Source organism: Ylistrum balloti, unplaced genomic scaffold, assembly GCF_031769215.1.
Source record: "Ylistrum balloti isolate Yb309-2 unplaced genomic scaffold, AGI_CSIRO_Ybal_v1 Utg369668, whole genome shotgun sequence".
Taxonomy (NCBI): Eukaryota; Metazoa; Mollusca; class Bivalvia; order Pectinida; family Pectinidae; genus Ylistrum; species Ylistrum balloti.
Genome location: NW_026781915.1, coordinates 3525614 through 3546805, shown reverse-complemented (window position 1 = coordinate 3546805; position 21192 = coordinate 3525614). Strand labels below are relative to the sequence as shown.

Below are 21192 nucleotides of genomic sequence, written 5' to 3'. Positions count from 1 at the left end.
TAAGGCCCCTACAAATGAAATCTGAAAAAGGACCTAGAGAAGTTAAGTGAATAGCATCTTTTTATAACACGAGTCCGATACAGTAGAGGCAAGCAATGCATTAAACTGCATTATAAAGCTGTTTCGTCCTTCTAGGACTCGTCCGCGATGATAAGAACCTAAATTTTGAAGTCTATGAGGCGATTGAGGAAAATCCAAAAATATTTTGTTGGCATTGAAGACTTTATTTTCCTTCTGAGCTGATTTTGGAAGATCCTTTCGTTTACAACAAAATAAATATAGATTTTTAAAAGTGCATGCTTCATTTTTGTTTTCTTGTTCTGAAATAATCATCACAAAATATTTTACTTAAAAAAATATAGCCTCAAAAGCGGATTTGATCTATATCACAAAATACAGTGCAAGTCAGAATATTTTTCCACACTCCCGCTGTAGAAACCATGCTGTTCCGTGATTTCAGGGGGCGATCAACGCAAAACAATAATTTCTTCACCCCGTTTATTTTTACAATATTGAACTACTGAGTATATTGGGGATTTTGTTTAGGTTCGAAAATCATCTGATAGAATGACATTACAAATAAAAAATGTAATTAAGTGTATTTGATATTTTCAAATGGTGTTTGATCATAAGTTTCGACTTCAGTCGCTGTCTGCCATTACACCGGTGACATTTCACCTCCTGTCGAGAACGTAACCGCAACTACGTGTAAATTTGATATAGCTGGAAATGTTCTTCACATGTCTATCCTAAGATTAACACTAATTTAAGTTATTGACAAGTATTCAGATTAGAACAGCAAAAAACCCGTGTTCGAGCAATAACGGTCACGTGAAATTAACTTATAGAGGCGGGAGAAGTGGCTGCTGACAAAAAGATGCATGCCTTCGACATACTAGTTCAAGAATATGAATACTTAGAGCTTGTCATGTCAATTTTTTATTTTTCATAACAAATTAGAGTTACCCGCCCTTGTTATCCTGAGGCCGAGAGAAAAGAAAAACCTTTAAAACTCTTTACTATCTAGTATGAAAATAAAGTAATAACCACTCTACAGCATACAAAGAAGATACTGTTTGGTCATAAAAACATTTTCTGCAAACTTAAAATCATATTCTTTATACACGCTACTACACAAATGCCATTATTCCTAACCTATTGCTTATTGAAAAAAAAATTTTAATCTCAAATAACTTAACCCAAGAGATCTTTAACAAAGGCCAGGGTCTATTATTTGAAAACGATTGTCCTTCATCCACTAACATTGAAAAACCAGTTTCAACAGCCTTGACCTTTTTGTTTTGACAAGAAGTCATTAAAGATTTTAACAAATTTGGCCCTTGTGGCCTTTAAAATGTGAAAATATAAATAACATGAACATAATTGTTAATTCGTTCCAGCATACTATGGGCCGGTTATCAGAACTTTTAGGGTACTGAGAAGAAATCATTTAAAGATTATTAAACATTTATCTGTGACCTTGAAAATGGGTCAATGTCATTCATTTTATCAAACATTCTTGACAGCAATTTAACATACTGAGCATATTGAAATACTGCAAATTCATCCATCCTTGGTCGAGCCAATGGAAATATACTTGTTATCTACAAATAATATTGGCACATTTTTCTTCCTTTTGATTAAAAACTAATCACTGTTTCAATGCTTGCAAGTGATTTTTCATCAGAGACTAAATCCATGAAAGATACCATCTGCATTTGCTCTTTCTTGCTGTTTGAAAATACTTTAATCATTTATATTTTTGGTATCAACAACTTGAAAAATAAAAGTAACTCCATTGAATGTTGTTTGTGAATAAAAGTTCTCCACAAAATGGCGCTGTACATTATAAATTTATACAAAGCACTAATCCTGAATTTCTATACAAAACTGTACTATAATATATATATACACACCTTGATCCTAGTTTATTCGGGAATGTTGCATGAAGGAATGACAACGATACACAAGATGTTAAAAAATTATGATTTAAAACAAGTGGTCAAAATTAAGTATTAACAACATAAAGAGGCATGCTTTTCAACTGCCATATTTAATGCCTGTACCATGTTTGCAAATGTTACTTAAAAGTTGCTAATAAATGATTTCACATTAGATCTTAGATCAATCCATTGTTTACAAACTGCTCCACAACGATGAAAAGAACACCTATTTATTGCAGGTTTGTGACCCACAATAAGCTTTTCTACAAATTTGAACAGCAGAAATAGCATGAAACAATTATCCACAATTCTAAAGAGTTTTTTTCCAGTACATCTTCAATTTCTTTTCCAAATTTTTCCATCATTAACCTTGCTTAGGTCAAATGCTTTCCCACATTGATGTGATGTTGGCCGTATTTTTCTGTTTCTTGAAGAGCAGCAGACTTTCATTTTTTGTGGGCTTCGATATGTATTCATCATCAAATTTTTCGGCCATATCTAACACAGAAAAATCACATGGCTCATAGGCACCTACAATGTCAGGTGATGTGATATTGTGTAAATCCTCCTGGATAAGGTCTGTAATAAAGATATCTTCATATGATAATGGCCACTTCAGTCGTTTTATTTCTACTTAATTGTTTTAAACCAATATTGTTCATATAGTCATTTACAGTCCTTTAGCAATGTAAAAATATATAACAAAGATACTGGGGCTAGGTCATGAAGGTAAGAGGCAATTACTAAGCCTGGTGATAACAAAATAGTGTTTTAAGGTTATTCAGAAAAGATGATGGAGGTCCCAGAAAGAATCTGTTTTCATAAGAACTTGTGTACTTTTCATTACTAAAATATTTTAATCCACACTTTTAGTATAGTAGTAATGATTCTCTGGTGTGTCAGAGCAGCAAATAATACTAGGACTCAAGTTTGATGTACAGATAAAAAAAAGTTTTTGAAATATTCTTTGGATTAGTAATCTTGTTTTATTTATAAGTTGACTAGAAGCACCATCAATCTGATTCAAAGGAAACAAACCTTCTATTTGGATGTCTTGTAGGTATTTGTCCGAAACTCTCCCAGTCTTGTAGTAGTAGTATCTTGACTATTTGTGTTTTTTCTAAGACATCATCTTAAGCATAACAATGTTACACATTTATAAAAATCATATTTGAAATATAATCCCTATGATTGGTAGCACAGCACTTTATATTGTCAAAAGTAGAAGAATTATAGGATTTTTTTTTCAAAGAAAATAGAAGTTTATATATTATTTATCAAGCAATATTTTAACATCAATTTCAAAAGTCTTCCTGTAAAATATCTATGAATAAATTAATGCATTTGTTTTCACCTGATACCTGATATTTTTGTAACTAGCCAACTTTTTCGTGATGGTTTAAATGACATTTGTATCGGTGGAGTTTCACTTATTTTTTTTCTATTTTTTTTTTTTTTTTTTGAAATGATAAATATTGCCATCAACTTTTCTTGGCCAAAAGTATTGCATTTTATCAAACAAATTAAAATCACCTCAATTTTATCACACAAGAAAAAGTAGCATAAGTTGAAGCCTGTTTTTGTAGGGAAATTATGTAAATCCTATGCATCTAACAAGAACTAATATCACTATCTATGAGAAAATCTACAAAAAAAGGTATAAATCAGCCCCATGAAAAAGTAGTAGAACAAAATAGAATGAAAACCTGTATCACTTAATTTGACCAGATCACTTCACATTAAAACATTTCGTATGACTGAACCAAAATTTCCCATTGGAAACCTGAAGTGTGACATTTCCACCACTCTGCATAATGGTGAGATTTCAAAAACAGAATGGACAAATTTAAATGGACCACAGTCTTGGTATATTGGATGTATGAGCATCTTATTCTGTATTTCATGTTACCTGTAATGTATCTAATGATTGTCAAGTGAGTGGCCCATATGATTGATAATCCATTCCATTTCATTTGGTTTTGGATCAAAGACCTGAAACAAAAACAGCATTTGAATAAGTAAGGTGACCCATTCTGACTTCTATTTATATTACTAACTAATGTTTTCAAGACATATCAAGATTTTCAAGGAGTTTCAGGATGAATTCTCAATTCAAGGGATTTTCAGGCTCTGCACAAACCCTACTTATGTGTAAACACTGCTGGCTGATGATATGTCAGCAATCAAAATTTTCGAAAGTAATTTTCGAACACTTGACCTAGAAAAATCCCTGCAACCAATGGGATTCCAACCAATACCTAGAAGGTGAAAAGTTGGTGAACCAATGCGAGTTTTCATCCTAAATGATATTTTCTGTCCATAATTTTGAAATTCAGTCCTGAAAATTCAGTAATCTAGTTTTTCGATTTGTCTGTGTTTCTTGACCTTTGACCTTAAAATTTCTCTGCCCCCAACTTTAACCTCCGACTTTAAAATTGTAATTGGCTATTCTTCATTTAAGTACTTACATCATTCTAATACTTGGTAACTCACAAGTACACTATGTAGGATAAAAACTGGGGTAGATGCCTTTACACTTGGTTACGATTCTAGGGGACTGTGGAAGTAGGGTCGAAAGGGTCAGACTAAGGAGGACTGAGGAAAAGGGTCCGACTCTAGGGGACGAAGGAGTAGGGTCTAAAGGGTCTGACTATTGGGGACTGAGGAATAGGGTTAAAAGGGTCCCACTCTCCAGTGGACAAAGGAGTAGGGTCTAAAGGGTCTAAAGGGTCTAAAGGGTCTGACTACTGGGGACAGCCAAATAGGATCTAAAGGGTCCGACTATTGGGGACTGAGGAATAGGGTTAAAAGGGTCCCACTCTCCAGTGGAAAAAAAGGAGTAGGGTCTAAAGGGTCTGACTACTGGGGACTGTCAAATAGGGTCTAAAGGGTCCGACTATTGGGGACTGAGGAATAGGGTTAAAAGGGTCCCACTCTCCAGTGGACAAAGGAGTAGGGTCTAAAGGGTCTGACTACTGGGGACTGCCAAATAGGATCTAAAGGGTTGGACTAAAGGGAACCGAGGAATAGGGTCTAAAGGGTCTGATTCTAGGGGACAAAGCAGTATGTGTATGCATATATAATGTGGTAGGATTAGCATACAGGGCGTCTAAGCTAACGTCACAACGCGCCGTGCACGTGATTTTCAAGTCTCTGAACACGAATCGCGCTTTGTGGCATTCATGATATACGTGTCAAAGAAGAAAATATAGAGTTGTATACTGTTGTGTATAAATATACATATTTTATCAAGTTTGACGTAGATAAAGGTTACTTCAAAACACCAGCGGTTCAGATAACTTAAACTCGATCTTTGAAACTATGATATTTGGCATGCGACTTTCTTTCGTTTAAGATTGAAATATGTCATTTATAACCCAGAGTGATGTATTAATCTGCTACAATCCGTCGATCTCATGTTAATAATAATTTGTTTGTACTAGTGTATATATAATATAATGTATACTTCAAATAGGCGAATCATGAGTGTTGGCTCAAGGTTTTATTCCTTCACTCAAGCAACCTCGTGCAACACGTAAACGTGTGTAACTAGAGGTCGCAAAAACAGAAGATGTACAGTATTAATAATGAAAGATACACGATCCAATGGTACATTTGTGTAATACTAATTATATAGAACTTTATTCCATCTTCATGTCCTTAAGGAAAATTTTGATTTGGGGTTCTAAATTTTCATAAAGAGGTCCGATCATTTCTAAAAAGTTAAATCAGGTGAGGTTCAAAATTGAACTGATATTGATATATTTAACTTATCAAATCAAAACAACACAATGATATCAGGAACACACTATCATACGTCCCACATGATATCTAACAATATCAAAACAACACAAAAGTATCATGGATGCCCAATCATGCGTCACAGATGATATATCACAATACCAAAATAACAGATAATATCATTGACGCCCGATCATACGTCCCAGATGAGATATCACAATATCAAAATAACACAAATAACATATAATATCATGGACGCCCGATCATTTGTCCCAGATGATATATAACAATACCAAAATAACACATAATATCATTGACGCCCGATCATACGACCCAGATGAGATATCACAATATCAAAATAACACATAATATCGGGGACATCCTATCATACATCACAGATGAGATATCACAATATCAAAATAATACATAGCATGAACACCCGGTGTCATATCATATTTGTATCCCCCATCCTAAAGTATCCGGGAATACTTTTTTTGTCCATAAAAAATATTAGGAGATACATTTATGAAAGTCATTAGAATAGTATGTAGGCGGTATTTTATTCCGAAATATTATGGAGAGGGGCATATAATAATTCTATACTGTGTGTTTTTTTACTTTAAAATGTTCTGCATCTTTTTTGGAAGTCAAATTCAGTAATACCCATACTTTGTGCCACACACGTACCTCCATTTACACTTTATGTAAAAGGCCAAAGACCATATAGTTCCCCTCTAATAAATGATTACTCAGAAATGCAACTGGTCAGAATCCATCATTCTGGAAGCCTTGAATCCTTGACAGTTTACTGATAACAATTACAATGCATACAAGTCTTGACTCAACATTATTTCAGGAACCAGTCTTAGTCTCATTAGAATACAAAACAAGAAGAAAAAAGACCAGTCATTCTATCATTTCATTCATTATGTCACATGTAGCAGAAAGCATCAGGCTTTACAGAATGTGTACAAAAACAAGAGTCCTATGAGGTCTGTAACGCTCTGGATCTGAAAGCCCACCAATGTCATACATGCCTATAGGTTGGATATTTAAAATATTTCCAAATTGAAGCTCTGTCACTTAAGCTCTTTGATGGGGCAAAAGCAATGGATAAATTCTTATATCATTACTGTCTTTATCTCTTGATGTCCGTTATTGCTATATATTGTGAAATATAAACCTCGTTTCCCCCAGATATTTTTCTGACAACCATCATTATATGTATCCCTCATAGATAAATGATAAATCTTCAAATTGAATTTCACAGTTGGCATTCACATTACTCATGTTCATGTATATAATTTTCAAGATACAACTTCTTTATTAATTTACATGTCGGTGTGGCGAGGAAATGAAACTCATAATTATTTTCGTTTTAATGCACCGACGTGAAACCCTACAGAGTCAAAGAAAACAGTCGCACATGCGCATACGAAAAATACACAACATCACTACTGCACCATTGTCAACCTACCCACTTTCTATTTGACAACAGTAAATACGTACACCCGCTTGCGCCGACGCCCAGCAACAGAACGAATAGTTGGAGAGACCGAAAACCAGAAGAGGCGTGACGTAAGTAGGTGTGGAAACGCATTAAGCATGCAATGCAAGTGCATTTGATAAAATGCTGAGCCAGTCATGTTTACAATTGATCCAGAGAAATAGGGAAGAATGGAAAGTGGACAAGAGCATGCATTTGTGATGGCCACAAATGTCAGCATTTCAATCAAATAGTAAGTCGAAGTGCCCCAACCAAAGAAATGCTGGCAAGTGAGAACTTTTGTATACAATTTATGCTTGTTGCAATGTTCGTTATACTGTACTGTGTAACGAAATGTATTATGTAGAACATTGACAACGATGATTAGTGGACTTTTCACATCACGTGACGCTTTACAACAACCAGTTACATCATATAAATGTTCTTTCTAGGGTTGTAATTGTAAGTAAATAAACTTGATGGCCGTAGTCATGACCGGAAGTGAATAGTGGGAACCGCAGTTAGGGACCGGAACCGGTAGTAACCTCGTCCGTCCCCTCTATGAAGGAGCTCAACTTAACTTTGAACACAGCATGAAAATGGAACACTCAAATGTAGTTTCAAATAGATTCGTCTTCGAAAAACAAACACCTGGTTTATAACAGGGAATACGTCACTGTTTCTTTGAACCTAAACTTTTAATTTCACTGAAATTATCAAAGTGATCCCATTGAGAAATATTCTATTTCTTTGTGTGATATTGAGTTGAACGTGTTTGATACTCGTTAGTTGAGTTGAACGTGTTTGATGCTCGTTAGTTGAGTTGATTGTGTTTGATACTCGTTAGTTGAGTTGAATGTGTGTGATGCTCGTTAGTTGAGTTGAATGTGTTTGATACTCGTTAGTTGAGTTGAACGTGTTTGATGCTCGTTAGTTGAGTTGAATGTGTTTGATACTCGTTAGTTGAGTTGAATGTGTTTGATGCTCGTTAGTTGAGTTGAATGTGTTTGATACTCGTTAGTTGAGTTGAACGTGTTTGATACTCGTTAGTTGAGTTGAATGTGTTTGATACTCGTTAGTTGAGTTGAACGTGTTTGATGCTCGTTAGTTGAGTTGAATGTGTTTGATACTCGTTAGTTGAGTTGAATGTGTTTGATGCTCGTTAGTTGAGTTGAATGTGTTTGATACTCGTTAGTTGAGTTGAATGTGTTTGATACTCGTTAGTTGAGTTGAATGTGTTTGATGCTCGTTAGTTGAGTTGAATGTGTTTGATACTCGTTAGTTGAGTTGAATGTGTTTGATGCTCGTTAGTTGAGTTGAATGTGTTTGATACTCGTTAGTTGAGTTGAACGTGTTTGATGCTCGTTAGTTGAGTTGAATGTGTGTGATGCTCGTTAGTTTGACTATTGTTTTCATAGGTTTATACCTTTTACTCATTTGAGAATCCTTCTCAGATTGACCAAGGTATACCTGTCGTCGACGAAACAGTAGGCGCCGATTACTCTTCCGGGTCATCTGGTATTTTTCAGGAGTCTCCATATAAATACTTCTCTTGTTCGTATTTTGTCCTGTTTATCAAATTTGAACTTGGGATTGATCCTTATGTTGACTTGTTGGTATTTTCTTGTTTTTTTTAACAGTCTATGAGATAGATAAAACATTGTTGTATATCACGTATTTTATGACTTCAGACGGCGAAGAGGATTGTCAGTATCCTCAAGCTGACTGTAAATGACAAGTAACGGCCTGTAGAGGTAAGTCATACAACTTCGTCGATTTCGTAAACCAAAGACTTAGGTATATCCAAGTCCGTGGTTTACAAAATTATATAAGTGCCTGTGTCTTTGTGATCTCGCGCGGAATAATTGTTCAAATAACAGAAGTTTTACACAATGGAAATTAGAAAGTGGCTGTTGGCTTGTTTATGGAAGTTAATTGAAGACGAACGTTGACGTCAACTCGGCTGTTATCCTACACCGTGGACTACAGGAATATATAGAAAGGCCACGAGTTCTTCCGGTTAGCAGCCATTCGGAACACTATTCACACTCCAAAATCTCGGTGTGTACGTGTCATTGATAAAGCTGAGATTGCTACAGGTGAGTAAGATAACTCAATACTTGTTAATCCACTTGATGTGGATATATGTAACACAAACAAGGTGTTTCAGTCAGTGTCAACAACCCGTCGTTATTTTTGTAATACAATGTCTTGACATGGGCGTCCAGTCAGCTAGGTTTACTTAAGCAAAAATGATGAACATTTGTCGCCACAATTTAAGAAGATTCGTTGGAATGTATGTGTCTACTAGAGTTTGGCTTTATAGCCTACTGTTAATAATTAAATTCTAGCCACACTTTTTCACATTAATCCTCAATGTGACTAGTTAACCTATAAAAAGTAGGATTCATGTTTTAGAATAGACAGCTAATCAAACTGATCATCAGCTGATGGGTCATGACAGACAGACAGATGCCAGTGTTGCCGTAACAGTAATCTGCAGGTCTTAACAGTATTGCACAGTACTAGTTTTTTTCTCAGGTCTCAATACCATAAGTTTCTTAGTTTTGACCAACAGCTGTCTCACTTAAACATCATGGTTTGGGTCCTGAAAATTATAAAAAAAAAGATGATTCAGTCAGGTTATCCGAAGAGTTCCGATTATTTACAATTTTGTTCTTGTCTTAGTTGTCGTCTTTAGTCAGAATACATCCCAAAATAAAAATGCCAAACTGTATAGACCTATACAAGAGTGGCATTCAGGCAATATTTATTAAATTCAAAGTTTAAAGTCATACACTGCTAGAAAGATGAAACGTTTTTCTACAAACCGCATCATGTGCCAAAACAACTACTGTTAACTAAGCATTTCCACTAATTTTTTGAACAGCTTGACTTTCTAGCATATTTGTAGTGCCTGCCAATACAGAATCCCTGTAGTCTTGTCCTTGAAACCCATGTAAGCTGTATTGGCAGCCACCCCAACTATCGACTGTTACCAAGACAAAAATAAATCAAATATAGATTGTGTTGTGACCTTGTATGCTTGTTGTGGGTTTGTGTATATAACCAGCTTAGCACTTACATTTAGTTATATAATAGTAAGCTCGGGGTGTGGAGATGTAAGCTGAAAACTTAAGACTTAGGGTGTGTTGATGTGAACTATATGGTGCAAATAGTAGGCTTGTGGTTTGACAGTGTAAGCCAGCACTTAAACGTTTGGGGATGCCTTAATTATATGTGGGTGTAATTTGAAGGCTTGAGGGGTGTTTGTAAGAATTAGTAGTATCTGTTTTGTGTAAGCCTACAGGCTGTTCATGTGTTTGTGTGAACCAATGGCTTGTGTGAAATTGGAGGTATTGGTGTGTGGGTATCAGTTACTAAGCTTGGAATGTGTTGGTGTGATCTGCTAGACTTGCGTTTGTTGTTTTGAACTAGTAGGTTTCAGGTGTGTTGGTATGAACTAGTAGGCTTCAGGTGTGCTGGTATGAACTAGTAGGCTTCAGGTGTGCTGGTATGAACTAGTAGGCTTCAGGTGTGTTGGTATGAACTAGTAGGCTTGGGATGTGTTGGTGTGATCTGCTAGACTTGGTTTGTTGTTTTGAACTAGTAGGCTTCAGGTGTGTTGGTATGAGCTAGTAGGTTTCAGGTGTGTTGGTATAAACTAGTAGGCTTCAGGTGTGTTGGTATGAGCTAGTAGGTTTCAGGTGTGTTGGTATGAACTAGTAGGCTTCAGGTGTGTTGGTATGAACTAGTAGGCTTCAGGTGTGTTGGTATGAACTCATTGGGTTCAGGTGTGTTGGTATGAACTAGTAAGCTAGGGGTTTGTTAGATAACATGTTCTGGGTGTGGTACAGAGAACTAGTAGATACTCAGGACATTTTACTGTTATACAACCTCAAGATTTGTACATCAAAGTATTAAACTAGTCTTCTTGTCTTATCCAGTAGATGTGGCACAGGGAACCTTCAATTTAGCCATGAAACATTCCACGTATGCAGAGAACAATGTTAAGCTTGTCCCCTGGAATACTGAGGATGTGAACTAGTAGGCTAAGGATGTGTTGGTATGAACTAGCAGGCTTGGAGTGTGTTGATATGAACTAGTAGGCAAAGGGTGTTCAGTATGAACTAGTAGGTGAGGGGTGTTTGGTATGAACCAGTGGACTCAGGGTGTGTTGATATAAACTAGTAGGCTAGGGTTGTGTTGGTATGAACTAGCAGGCTTGAGATGTCTTGGTATGAACAGTAGGCTTGGGGGTGTGTTGGGTGTGGACTAGTAGACTAGGGTGTGTTAATGTGTACTACCTATTATCTGTTGATTTATGTTAGTGTGAACTAATAGGCAAAGTTTGTGTTAGTGTGAACTAGTAAACTTGGTGTGTTAGTGCGAACTAGCAGGCTTGGTGTGTGTAAGTGTGAACTAGTAAGCAAGGTGTGTTAGTGGGAACTATTAGATACACAATGAGTTTGTAAGCTGTAATTGAAAGCTTGAAGACTTTCCTATGATTTATCAAGTCACAAGGTTATGATGTACAAATTTCCAAGCCTGGTGTGTACATGTCCCAGAGATCATTGACATTACATGATTATTCAGGTCAAGCTCATGATATGTGGCACATATTCTGACGGCTGTGACCATACTTAAGTAAAGCAGCCTTCATAGAGAAAGATAATTGGAGGACACCATATTGAATCACATGTAAATCTACTGTGTACAGTATCTGTGTATATACACGATACAGCTTCAATATAGATAGGTTGTCTAAATTTGTTGGTGATTCTGGTTTCATCATTTGGATTTAAAAATCATTACTCCATAATGGAATTAATAAGTAATGCATCACTACAGGTTTGTAATTGAGGATGAGAGATAGTATTGTATACTCTTAATTGTGTTATGGTGTATTGTAATTGTATTATTGATAACTGGTGTGAAACATTCTTTTATGTATTAATATAATGGCAGTTTTTATGCCATAAAAACAAAGTATATCACAACCAGTAAGAAATTTATGTGTGACAATTTGATGACTACACTTTGACCTTCTTTAGATGAATGATTATTGGGAACCATATTAGCACTTTAATATACACTGTGTGAGATAATGATGAATTTATTTTCAGCTTTTCTTAAATCTTATATACACTAAGATGAAAAATAGTGTGTCAAAATATTGATAAGATTACAGCAAATGCAGGTTGAATAAGTGTTTTTCCTTAAGTATGTTTTTAGGTGTTAAGAAAGTACTAACCCAAAAAAAAAGCTGATTCAGCTATACTTCGTTCAAAACATGGTCATAGCCATTAAATGTGTATGAACCCACTTGTGTATTATCACTTAAGTGTTCTAGTGATACGAGTTACTATTTTATTTATGTTTTAGAATGAGAGGCAGTAAATGAGATTACGTTACTATGGACCACGTGTACTGTTGATACTGTGTGTACTGACCATCACTGTAATTATAATCATGGATCACAGTCACCATCAACACCATCACCATGATCATAACATGATGACCACCACACCTGCTGACCAACAGGAACATAGTATTTTACATCAAACACATTATCATGACCACTTTGCCCACTCGGGCCATGAGAATGCTGAACACCATGCAATAGAGCATGTAAGTATATTGACATAGCCAACTGCAGTTTAACATTGATATTTAAGTACCAATTCCCCACCTTAGGATGTCATTTTAGATTTCAGGGTCAGAATTTAACACCAGTACCTATAAAGATAATTTTTCTTTCTTTGAAGTTATGTTGAAATCCATCTGAAATATTGACAATCCATTGGTCTGTAAGTCACACAAAATAATGTATTGGCTAATGGTCGGTAACAAAAAACAAATGATTATTTGTAACAAATGTCAGCTGTATTAATATGAAGGTCAAGTTACCCAAGTCAAATGTGTGGTAAGATTATTTCTCTTTTAACGAACACAATGTTTAAAGGAAAGGCTAACTATAATCAAATGAAATATACAACCAAAAAATCAAGGTCGCCTTGTCAGATGTTTAAAAAATATCAGTAGTTATATTATTTGGATTACTTATGAATATTTTTAATGAAGCTTCATGTATGATTCAGCCACATGATCAAAATCTGCTCTGAAATCACTTAATTGAAGGTCAGAATTACCAGGTAGAAGTCAAAAGTTGAGTCTACATTTCCATTCACAAACTAGTCAATCTTTGTTATGAAAAAATATTTCTGTTAAAAATTTTGCCTTTAATTGACAGGATGTTGAACATTTAAGCACAGAGGTGACAGTGAGAACCCCTCCCCAATGTACTTCCTATGATGTTCTATATTTACTGGGTATATCTGTAATATTGTGATGGTGTCTTGTTTTACAGCACCCAATGTATTTCAATTTCCAATGGAGAGGAACTGTGCTTTTTGAATCTTTTACGTTGGATGCAAAAACAGGTAATTGGTTTCAAACTTTGCTCTCGAATGGTAATGTAAGTAATATATTTGTTATTTTGCAGTTATACAGTGTAATTCTGGAAAGTTATGAGCAAATGTGATATAGCTTGAGTGTTTAGACAGTAAAGCTGTTGACACAAATTCATTGATAGGAAAATACAAGGACTATTGTTACAGATGGTCTTAATTTTTTCACAAGAACTAAAACAAATATATAAATTTTGGTGGCATCAATGAATCCATTTAGACGTGCTGACTTTATGTTACCAATTTGTTACATTTTGTCTGTAATGAATGAGGTATAACCATTAACAATAGTTATTGCTGCTATTTATCTGGATCTTCTTACTAGTTTTACACAGAAATTTTAGGTGGACTCTTGTTTGTGTAATAAAGAATCACCATCATTGGGGCATATCATAATCAACATACCATCAGGCTCCCATCTACAATACATGTTAATTTTTCAATCCAAAGTTGACTTAATGTTTGGATATTTTTTATTCCACTATGCACACTTGTGTTAAGATATTTTTTCCACCAAGGGGACTAGAAATTTACACAAAATAGATCATCTTCACCCAGGGAACTAGAAATTTACACCAAATAGATCATCTTCACCCAGGGAACTAGAAATTTACACCAAGTAGATCATCTTCAGTCAGGGAACTAGAAATTTACAACAAGTAGATCATCTTCAGTCAGGGAACTAGAAATTTACACCAAATAGATCATCTTCACCTAGGGAACTAGAAATTTACACCAAATAAATCGTCTTCACCTAGGGAACTAGAAATTTACACCAAATAGATCATCTTCACCCAGGGAACTAGAAATTTACACCAAATAGATCATCTTCACCTAGGGAACTAGAAATTTACACCAAATAAATCGTCTTCACCTAGGGAACTAGAAATTTACACCAAATAGATCATCTTCACCCAGGGAACTAGAAATTTACACCAAATAGATCATCTTCACCCAGGGAACTAGAAATTTACACCAAATAGATCATCTTCACCCAGGGAACTAGAAATTTACACCAAATAGATCGTCTTCACCCAGGGAACTAGAAATTTACACCAAATAGATCATCTTCACCCAGGGAACTAGAAATTTACACCAAGTAGATCATCTTCACCCAGGGAACTAGAAATTTACACCAAATAGATCATCTTCACCCAGGGAACTAGAAATTTACACCAAATAGATCATCTTCAGTCAGGGAACTAGAAATTTACACCAAATAGATCATCTTCAGTCAGGGAACTAGAAATTTACAACAAGTAGATCATCTTCAGTCAGGGAACTAGAAATTTACACCAAGTAGATCATCTTCAGTCAGGGAACTAGAAATTTACAACAAGTAGATCATCTTCAGTCAGGGAACTAGAAATTTACAACAAGTAGATCATCTTCAGTCAGGGAACTAGAAATTTACACCAAATAGATCATCTTCACCTAGGGAACTAGAAATTTACACCAAATAAATCGTCTTCACCAAGGGAACTAGAAATTTACACCAAATAGATCATCTTCACCTAGGGAACTAGAAATTTACACCAAATAGATCATCTTCACCCAGGGAACTAGAAATTTACACCAAATAGATCATCTTCACCCAGGGAACTAGAAATTTACACCAAATAGATCATCTTCACCCAGGGAACTAGAAATTTACACCAAATAGATCATCTTCACCTAGGGAACTAGAAATTTACACCAAATAAATCGTCTTCACCAAGGGAACTAGAAATTTACACCAAATAGATCATCTTCACCTAGGGAACTAGAAATTTACACCAAATAGATCATCTTCACCCAGGGAACTAGAAATTTACACCAAATAGATCATCTTCACCTAGGGAACTAGAAATTTACACCAAATAAATCGTCTTCACCCAGGGAACTAGAAATTTACACCAAATAGATCATCTTCAGTCAGGGAACTAGAAATTTACACCAAATAGATCATCTTCAGTCAGGGAACTAGAAATTTACAACAAGTAGATCATCTTCAGTCAGGGGACTAGAAATTTACAACAAGTAGATCATCTTCAGTCAGGGAACTAGAAATTTACACCAAATAGATCATCTTCACCCAGGGAACTAGAAATTTACACCAAATAGATCATCTTCACCTAGGGAACTAGAAATTTACACCAAATAAATCGTCTTCACCAAGGGAACTATAAATTTACACCAAATAGATCATCTTCACCCAGGGAACTAGAAATTTACAACAAGTAGATCATCTTCAGTCAGGATCATCTTCACCTAGGGAACTAGAAATTTACACCAAGTAGATCATCTTCAGTCAGGGAACTAGAAATTTACACCAAGTAGATCATCTTCACCCAGGGAACTAGAAATTTACACCAAATAGATCATCTTCAGTCAGGGAACTAGAAATTTACACCAAATAGATCATCTTCAGTCAGGGAACTAGAAATTTACACCAAATAGATCATCTTCACCCAGGGAACTAGAAATTTACACCAAATAGATCATCTTCACCCAGGGAACTAGAAATTTACACCAAATAGATCGTCTTCAGTCAGGGAACTAGAAATTTACACCAAGTAGATCATCTTCAGTCAGGGAATTAGAAATTTCCTTTTGAAGTGGCTCTTTATCTATGATGTAAGAAATATTTTGTGTCTCTCAAGATTGTCTTTGTTGCAGGGATTTTTTGCCTGATCCTGATGACCTTTGTGATTGGATTTGTGTACGAAGCTGTCAAGTACCTACGTCAGTACATCCACAGGGATATAACCATCGCTGAGTATGTTATCTTAGTTTCTACTGGGTAGTTAGTAAAACCTTGATTTAGTGTGTTATCCTTGTTCCTATCGGGTAAGCAGTTGCCATGGTGATTGATGTGATGTCTATATTGTAGTGGAATCCTGACAAGAACTGACTCGTACATATATATATACCCAGCGCTATATACATCTTTAATTTCATGACATATTTCTTGATTGCACTTAATTCATGCATTCCTTTCACATTATGACAAATACATGTTCCTTGCAAAATAATACAGATACCATTATCATACTATTACACTTCTATATACTTGATTTTTTTTTCAAAGTGCACTAACCTACAATACACATTTTCATTTAAAAAGGTTTCTTCACCATTATAAATTTTTTAAAGTGTGACATGTATGATGCACTTTGCCATGATTACATGTTAAAGTCCATCCCATTAGAAGACTTGACTTTACCCTGTTAGAGAGTATGATTTATCATGTTCACTTTACCATGATTGATAAATATATCATAGAATAGATTACTTTTAAAAAAAACTGTTCACTTTACCTTGATAAAACTGTACTCTTTACTCTGTTAAAACAGTACACTTCACTCCGTTGAAACAGTATACTATGCCTTGTTAAGTCTGTACACTTTTCATGGGCAATACTTCACACTGTTAAACTTGTGGTTTTTTTCTGGATAAATCTGTACACTTTACCTTGATTAACATGTAAATTTTACAGTGAGAAGATAGTATTTTTCTCTGTTTAAGTTGTACTCTATAACCTATTAAACACATTTGCCTTGTTAAAGGGCATTCCCTTTAATATGAACATTACCTGTATAATAGTGTATTTCACACAGTCTCTAGTGTTGGGAAATTCCATTACATCTCTATTCAGTCTCTAGGAAGTTCTTGTCTCAAGTCAACCGGAGTTTCTCTTAGTGAAATTAGGTCACATATACTTATCAGCAGCACTTTGCCATTACAGATCGGCTGAGCCTGAGACTAGCGACACCACTCACCTTCTAGCAGACACCTACCAACAAATCAGGTCACTTACATCATACAGCTGCTTCATAATGCTATCTCCTACACCTGCAAATTCACATCTACAAAGTCTCTCTCACAAACTCTCTTTCTTGCTTGCACATACACAATTACTCTCTTACAACAATTACTACAAATCTCTGTCTCTCCTACACCTACAAATTCGCTCACTCTTTCTCTCTTACAACTTAAGATTTCTATCTCTTTTCCTGCAATGATCAGCAATCAGTCTATTTTACATCAATATATTTTGTAAGGGTAATCACACTAACCTCACTTATGTTGTTATAAAAAACATTGCATTGATACACAAAGACATGCACAAACATCTATCCAATATTATTAACACTGTGTATAAATATGAGCATGGACCATTTTTACTTAACATGATATACAGGAAGTTTATCCTCACAAGTGTTCTTAGTGTATTTTATTACACTGTCATATGTTCATATATCTATGATCAAAAGCTGTTATGATTTGCTAATATTGAAGAAAACATATTGTTCCATCCTAGACCATGTCATTCTTAATGTGTTTACTTTATCCCCTGTCTCTGTAAACTGTAATTTCATATTCTTCAGATTATAGTGTGTCTATAGCAAGATTAAATGAATAAAAATACTGCAAAATGGAACAATGTACACCAGCCCAATGCCTAAGAAGTATTTATGATTTATCATATCAGAAAGATTACAATATGGAAATGATAAAAGAGTAACAAGCTAAAATGTTAATGTGGAAAACAGTGCTATACATTTTAATGATAAACTAAAGCATACCACAATTCCATGTAATGATTATAAAGCTTACCTATTTTTTAATTAATTGGTTAAAGACTGAGGAAGGAAATTATCATACAAACTTGAAATGTGAAGAAAATGAAGGGAAATAACTCTTTCAAAAATTGTTCAATCGAACTGTTATGTAAGCAAACACAATTTCATAATCATATCATAGTTATAAAGTCTGCAAAGTTTGACAAGAAAACTGACAGAAAAGATCTTATAAGTTTAACAGTATGAAAAATCAGTCATTGACTCTTCCAAAGACAGTTTAATCAAACTGTTGTACAGGAAAACACAACAGTAGTTTGAAAAAGATTGGCTGAAAACTATGTTAGGACATTTATGGACAAATATAAGTTTATGACAGATGGACAGTGTTCTTCCATATGATTAATTGTCAAAATTTTTGACAGATATATAAACATTTGTGACAAGTTTCATAAAATCACATATCAAATGGAACAAAGTTAAGATCCTTTTAATCACATAGCGAATATTGGAGAAAACAGACATTTCCTCATCAACCTTTAAGTCAGTTAGATTTGATAAAAAAATCAGTTGTCTCCATAGTTATATCACAGTACAGTCTGTGTGTGTGACATAATTTCATTTTGTAAGCTTGATATCCTAATATTTTACTTATTGCACATGTAATACACAAAACTATTACATGGGTATATTCCCTGATAACAAGATATTGTAATTTTGCTTTGAAAAAATCTTGACCTACATTTTTTTTCTGCACAGGATCACATTCATGTCCATTACTTCATTTCAGGTTATTTAGGTATTAAGGTCCTGTAAAACAGGTTTGATATGTAATTGTATCATGTCTGATGAAGACCATATTGTTTGACTGTTATAGGTACTCCATACGGAGTCGTGAGCACCTGCTACAAACGCTGCTGTACGTCGTCCAGATGGTGTGTAGTTATATACTAATGCTGGTGGTAATGACATACAATGTTTGGGTAGTGGTCACCATGTTGGTGGCCCTGGGAGGAGGGTTCTTCATCTGTGGCTGGAAGATCCACCAAATGGGTGGCCTAGACATTGAGGCTCCTTGTCAAAATGAGTGCCACACCTCAACGGTCAAACAGGAACTTGGGCGTAGCGAGTTCCGTGAGTCTGAACTGGAACCTTTGAGAGAGGGCATGGAGACTAACCCTGATCTTGACACCAACAATACAAGGGAAACAAAAATCTAAATTTTGTATGGCTAAGAGAGAATATTTTTGTTTAAATATACAGAGATATTTGTTTTTGCAGTGTTTAAAGGGAGAAGTTGTAAGTGAATCATGTTGTAGTAAATATCTTAATTTTGGGGATTATATAATTACTTTTCTTGATACTCAAAGTGACATGTATTACTGAATGGTGGAGATAGCCAATGTGCACCTACCTGTTGTAGGTAGACCATACCCTGGACAAGCCCGTCTTAGTTGCATTTTGTTGTAACCCTGTTGCATTTAATAGATATTTATAAAGAATGACCTTATTTGTTTGTCCATTCAATTACTGAGACCGTCCTAACAAAGATACACACATCCTTTCCCACCAAAAACCTTCCAAAAACATTTGTGACTACCTGGTACATAGTATGTGTCACCTGTCTATGACAGGTATGAGAATACTCAGTTAAACTCTGGTTTATGGTTGTATGTTTGTGATAAGTTCTGAAAAAATCTTGACTTGGTATCTTATTGTGTTCATTATAATATCTGTGAGCCTACACATGTTCAGCTTTGTGAAAACACATTGTTGGTGCGTTGTTTCACATTTGTCTGTTTGTGATGAGAGATTTCTTTGTCCATCAAATTTTATTTATTTTTCTTTTTTATTTTTATTCAAATGTTTATAAAGGTACAATCTTTGTAAAAATATTATAAGTATCCTTCAGTAAGTCTTTGTCTTATCCTTCAGTAAGTCTAGGAGACCAATCCCCTAATCTCTGCATGGAGTGGGCTTAATACAGGACCATAAAACAGCATTTATTATTCTGTTAAAGATCAGTGTATGTAGGTGGGCCGACATTTCAGTTGGCCTGATATCTACACAGTTAACCTTTCTTACATAATTTCTTTTTGTGTCAAGTGAAATTTGTCTCTATGTTTGTTATAATAATATTTTTAGACTATTGGTTGTAGTTTCGTAGGAGCTACTGAAATAGGTTGTTTCTGTGTTGATAACTTATAATGTTTAAAAATTTGTTTGATGTTTTATTTAAAGGTACATATGTTCATGTTGTGAATAGGTTACTCCTGATAGTATGATGTAATAACACAATTTATAGGAGAGTGGAACATTATCAGGGTAATGTTAAATATGAAATTATGTTTGTAGAATCATGATTATAGTAAAATATGCTTAATACAAGTTAAGGTTAATAGCATGAACAGGCTTGATAACAAAAATCATTTTTATACTTGAAAAGAATATATATTGAATAATGTCTATTGCAGGAACAGGTCAAGCAATGAATATACCCTGTTAATCTTTTTTGTGATTATCTATATCTACAACATGCTTTATTACAAATTCGTGTGAAAGCCAGATCACACAAAGTGTTCAGTCATGTGTAAAGACAATCATGTGTGAAGAAAAAAGTAGGAGCACATTAACATAAAAAAAATAATATTGATTGCTGGTGCAGTGTAGAATATAACTTACTACAGTGTAAATATAAAACCATGTTTAGAACTGGGATAGTCTTAACACAAAATCTTTTTCAATACAAGGTTACACAAGAGTCTATTGAGAGGAAGTTGTCTTATAAACAACTTTGACCTGAATTGCTGAATTTCTTGCTAGCTGTTGGTTGTAAATTTGTTGTACTAAACATTGATGCAGGTGACCATAATAATATGAAGTACATATCTGCCAAATGTTTAAAACATCCAATAGGAAGATTGTGCATGTTTTAAAACTCAAATGCCAGAAAAAAGTACAAATGACTACTAGTAAATTACATATTTAAA

The 21192-nt window shown here is 34.8% G+C and overlaps 1 protein-coding gene across 1 annotated transcript; it reads left to right on the top strand.

Annotated features, from left to right (window-relative positions):
- The first annotated feature begins 9239 nt into the window (after positions 1 to 9239).
- LOC132560734 (high affinity copper uptake protein 1-like) lies at positions 9240 to 20968 on the top strand. Its single transcript, XM_060225413.1, has 5 exons — positions 9240 to 9269; positions 12556 to 12801; positions 13541 to 13613; positions 16299 to 16398; positions 19080 to 20968. The coding sequence occupies exons 2-5, from the start codon at positions 12571 to 12573 to the stop codon at positions 19420 to 19422; spliced, it is 747 nt and encodes a 248-aa protein (XP_060081396.1). The 5' UTR covers positions 9240 to 9269; positions 12556 to 12570; the 3' UTR covers positions 19423 to 20968.
- The last annotated feature ends 224 nt before the right edge of the window (positions 20969 to 21192 follow it).

Coding starts and splice junctions, on each gene's coding strand:
- LOC132560734 (XM_060225413.1), top strand. CDS start 12,571: ATGAGATTACGTTACTATGGACCACGTGTACTGTTGATACTGTGTGTA. Junction 12,802..13,540: donor AACACCATGCAATAGAGCAT/GTAAGTATATTG, acceptor CTTGTTTTACAG/CACCCAATGTATTTCAATTT. Junction 16,399..19,079: donor AGGGATATAACCATCGCTGA/GTATGTTATCTT, acceptor TGACTGTTATAG/GTACTCCATACGGAGTCGTG.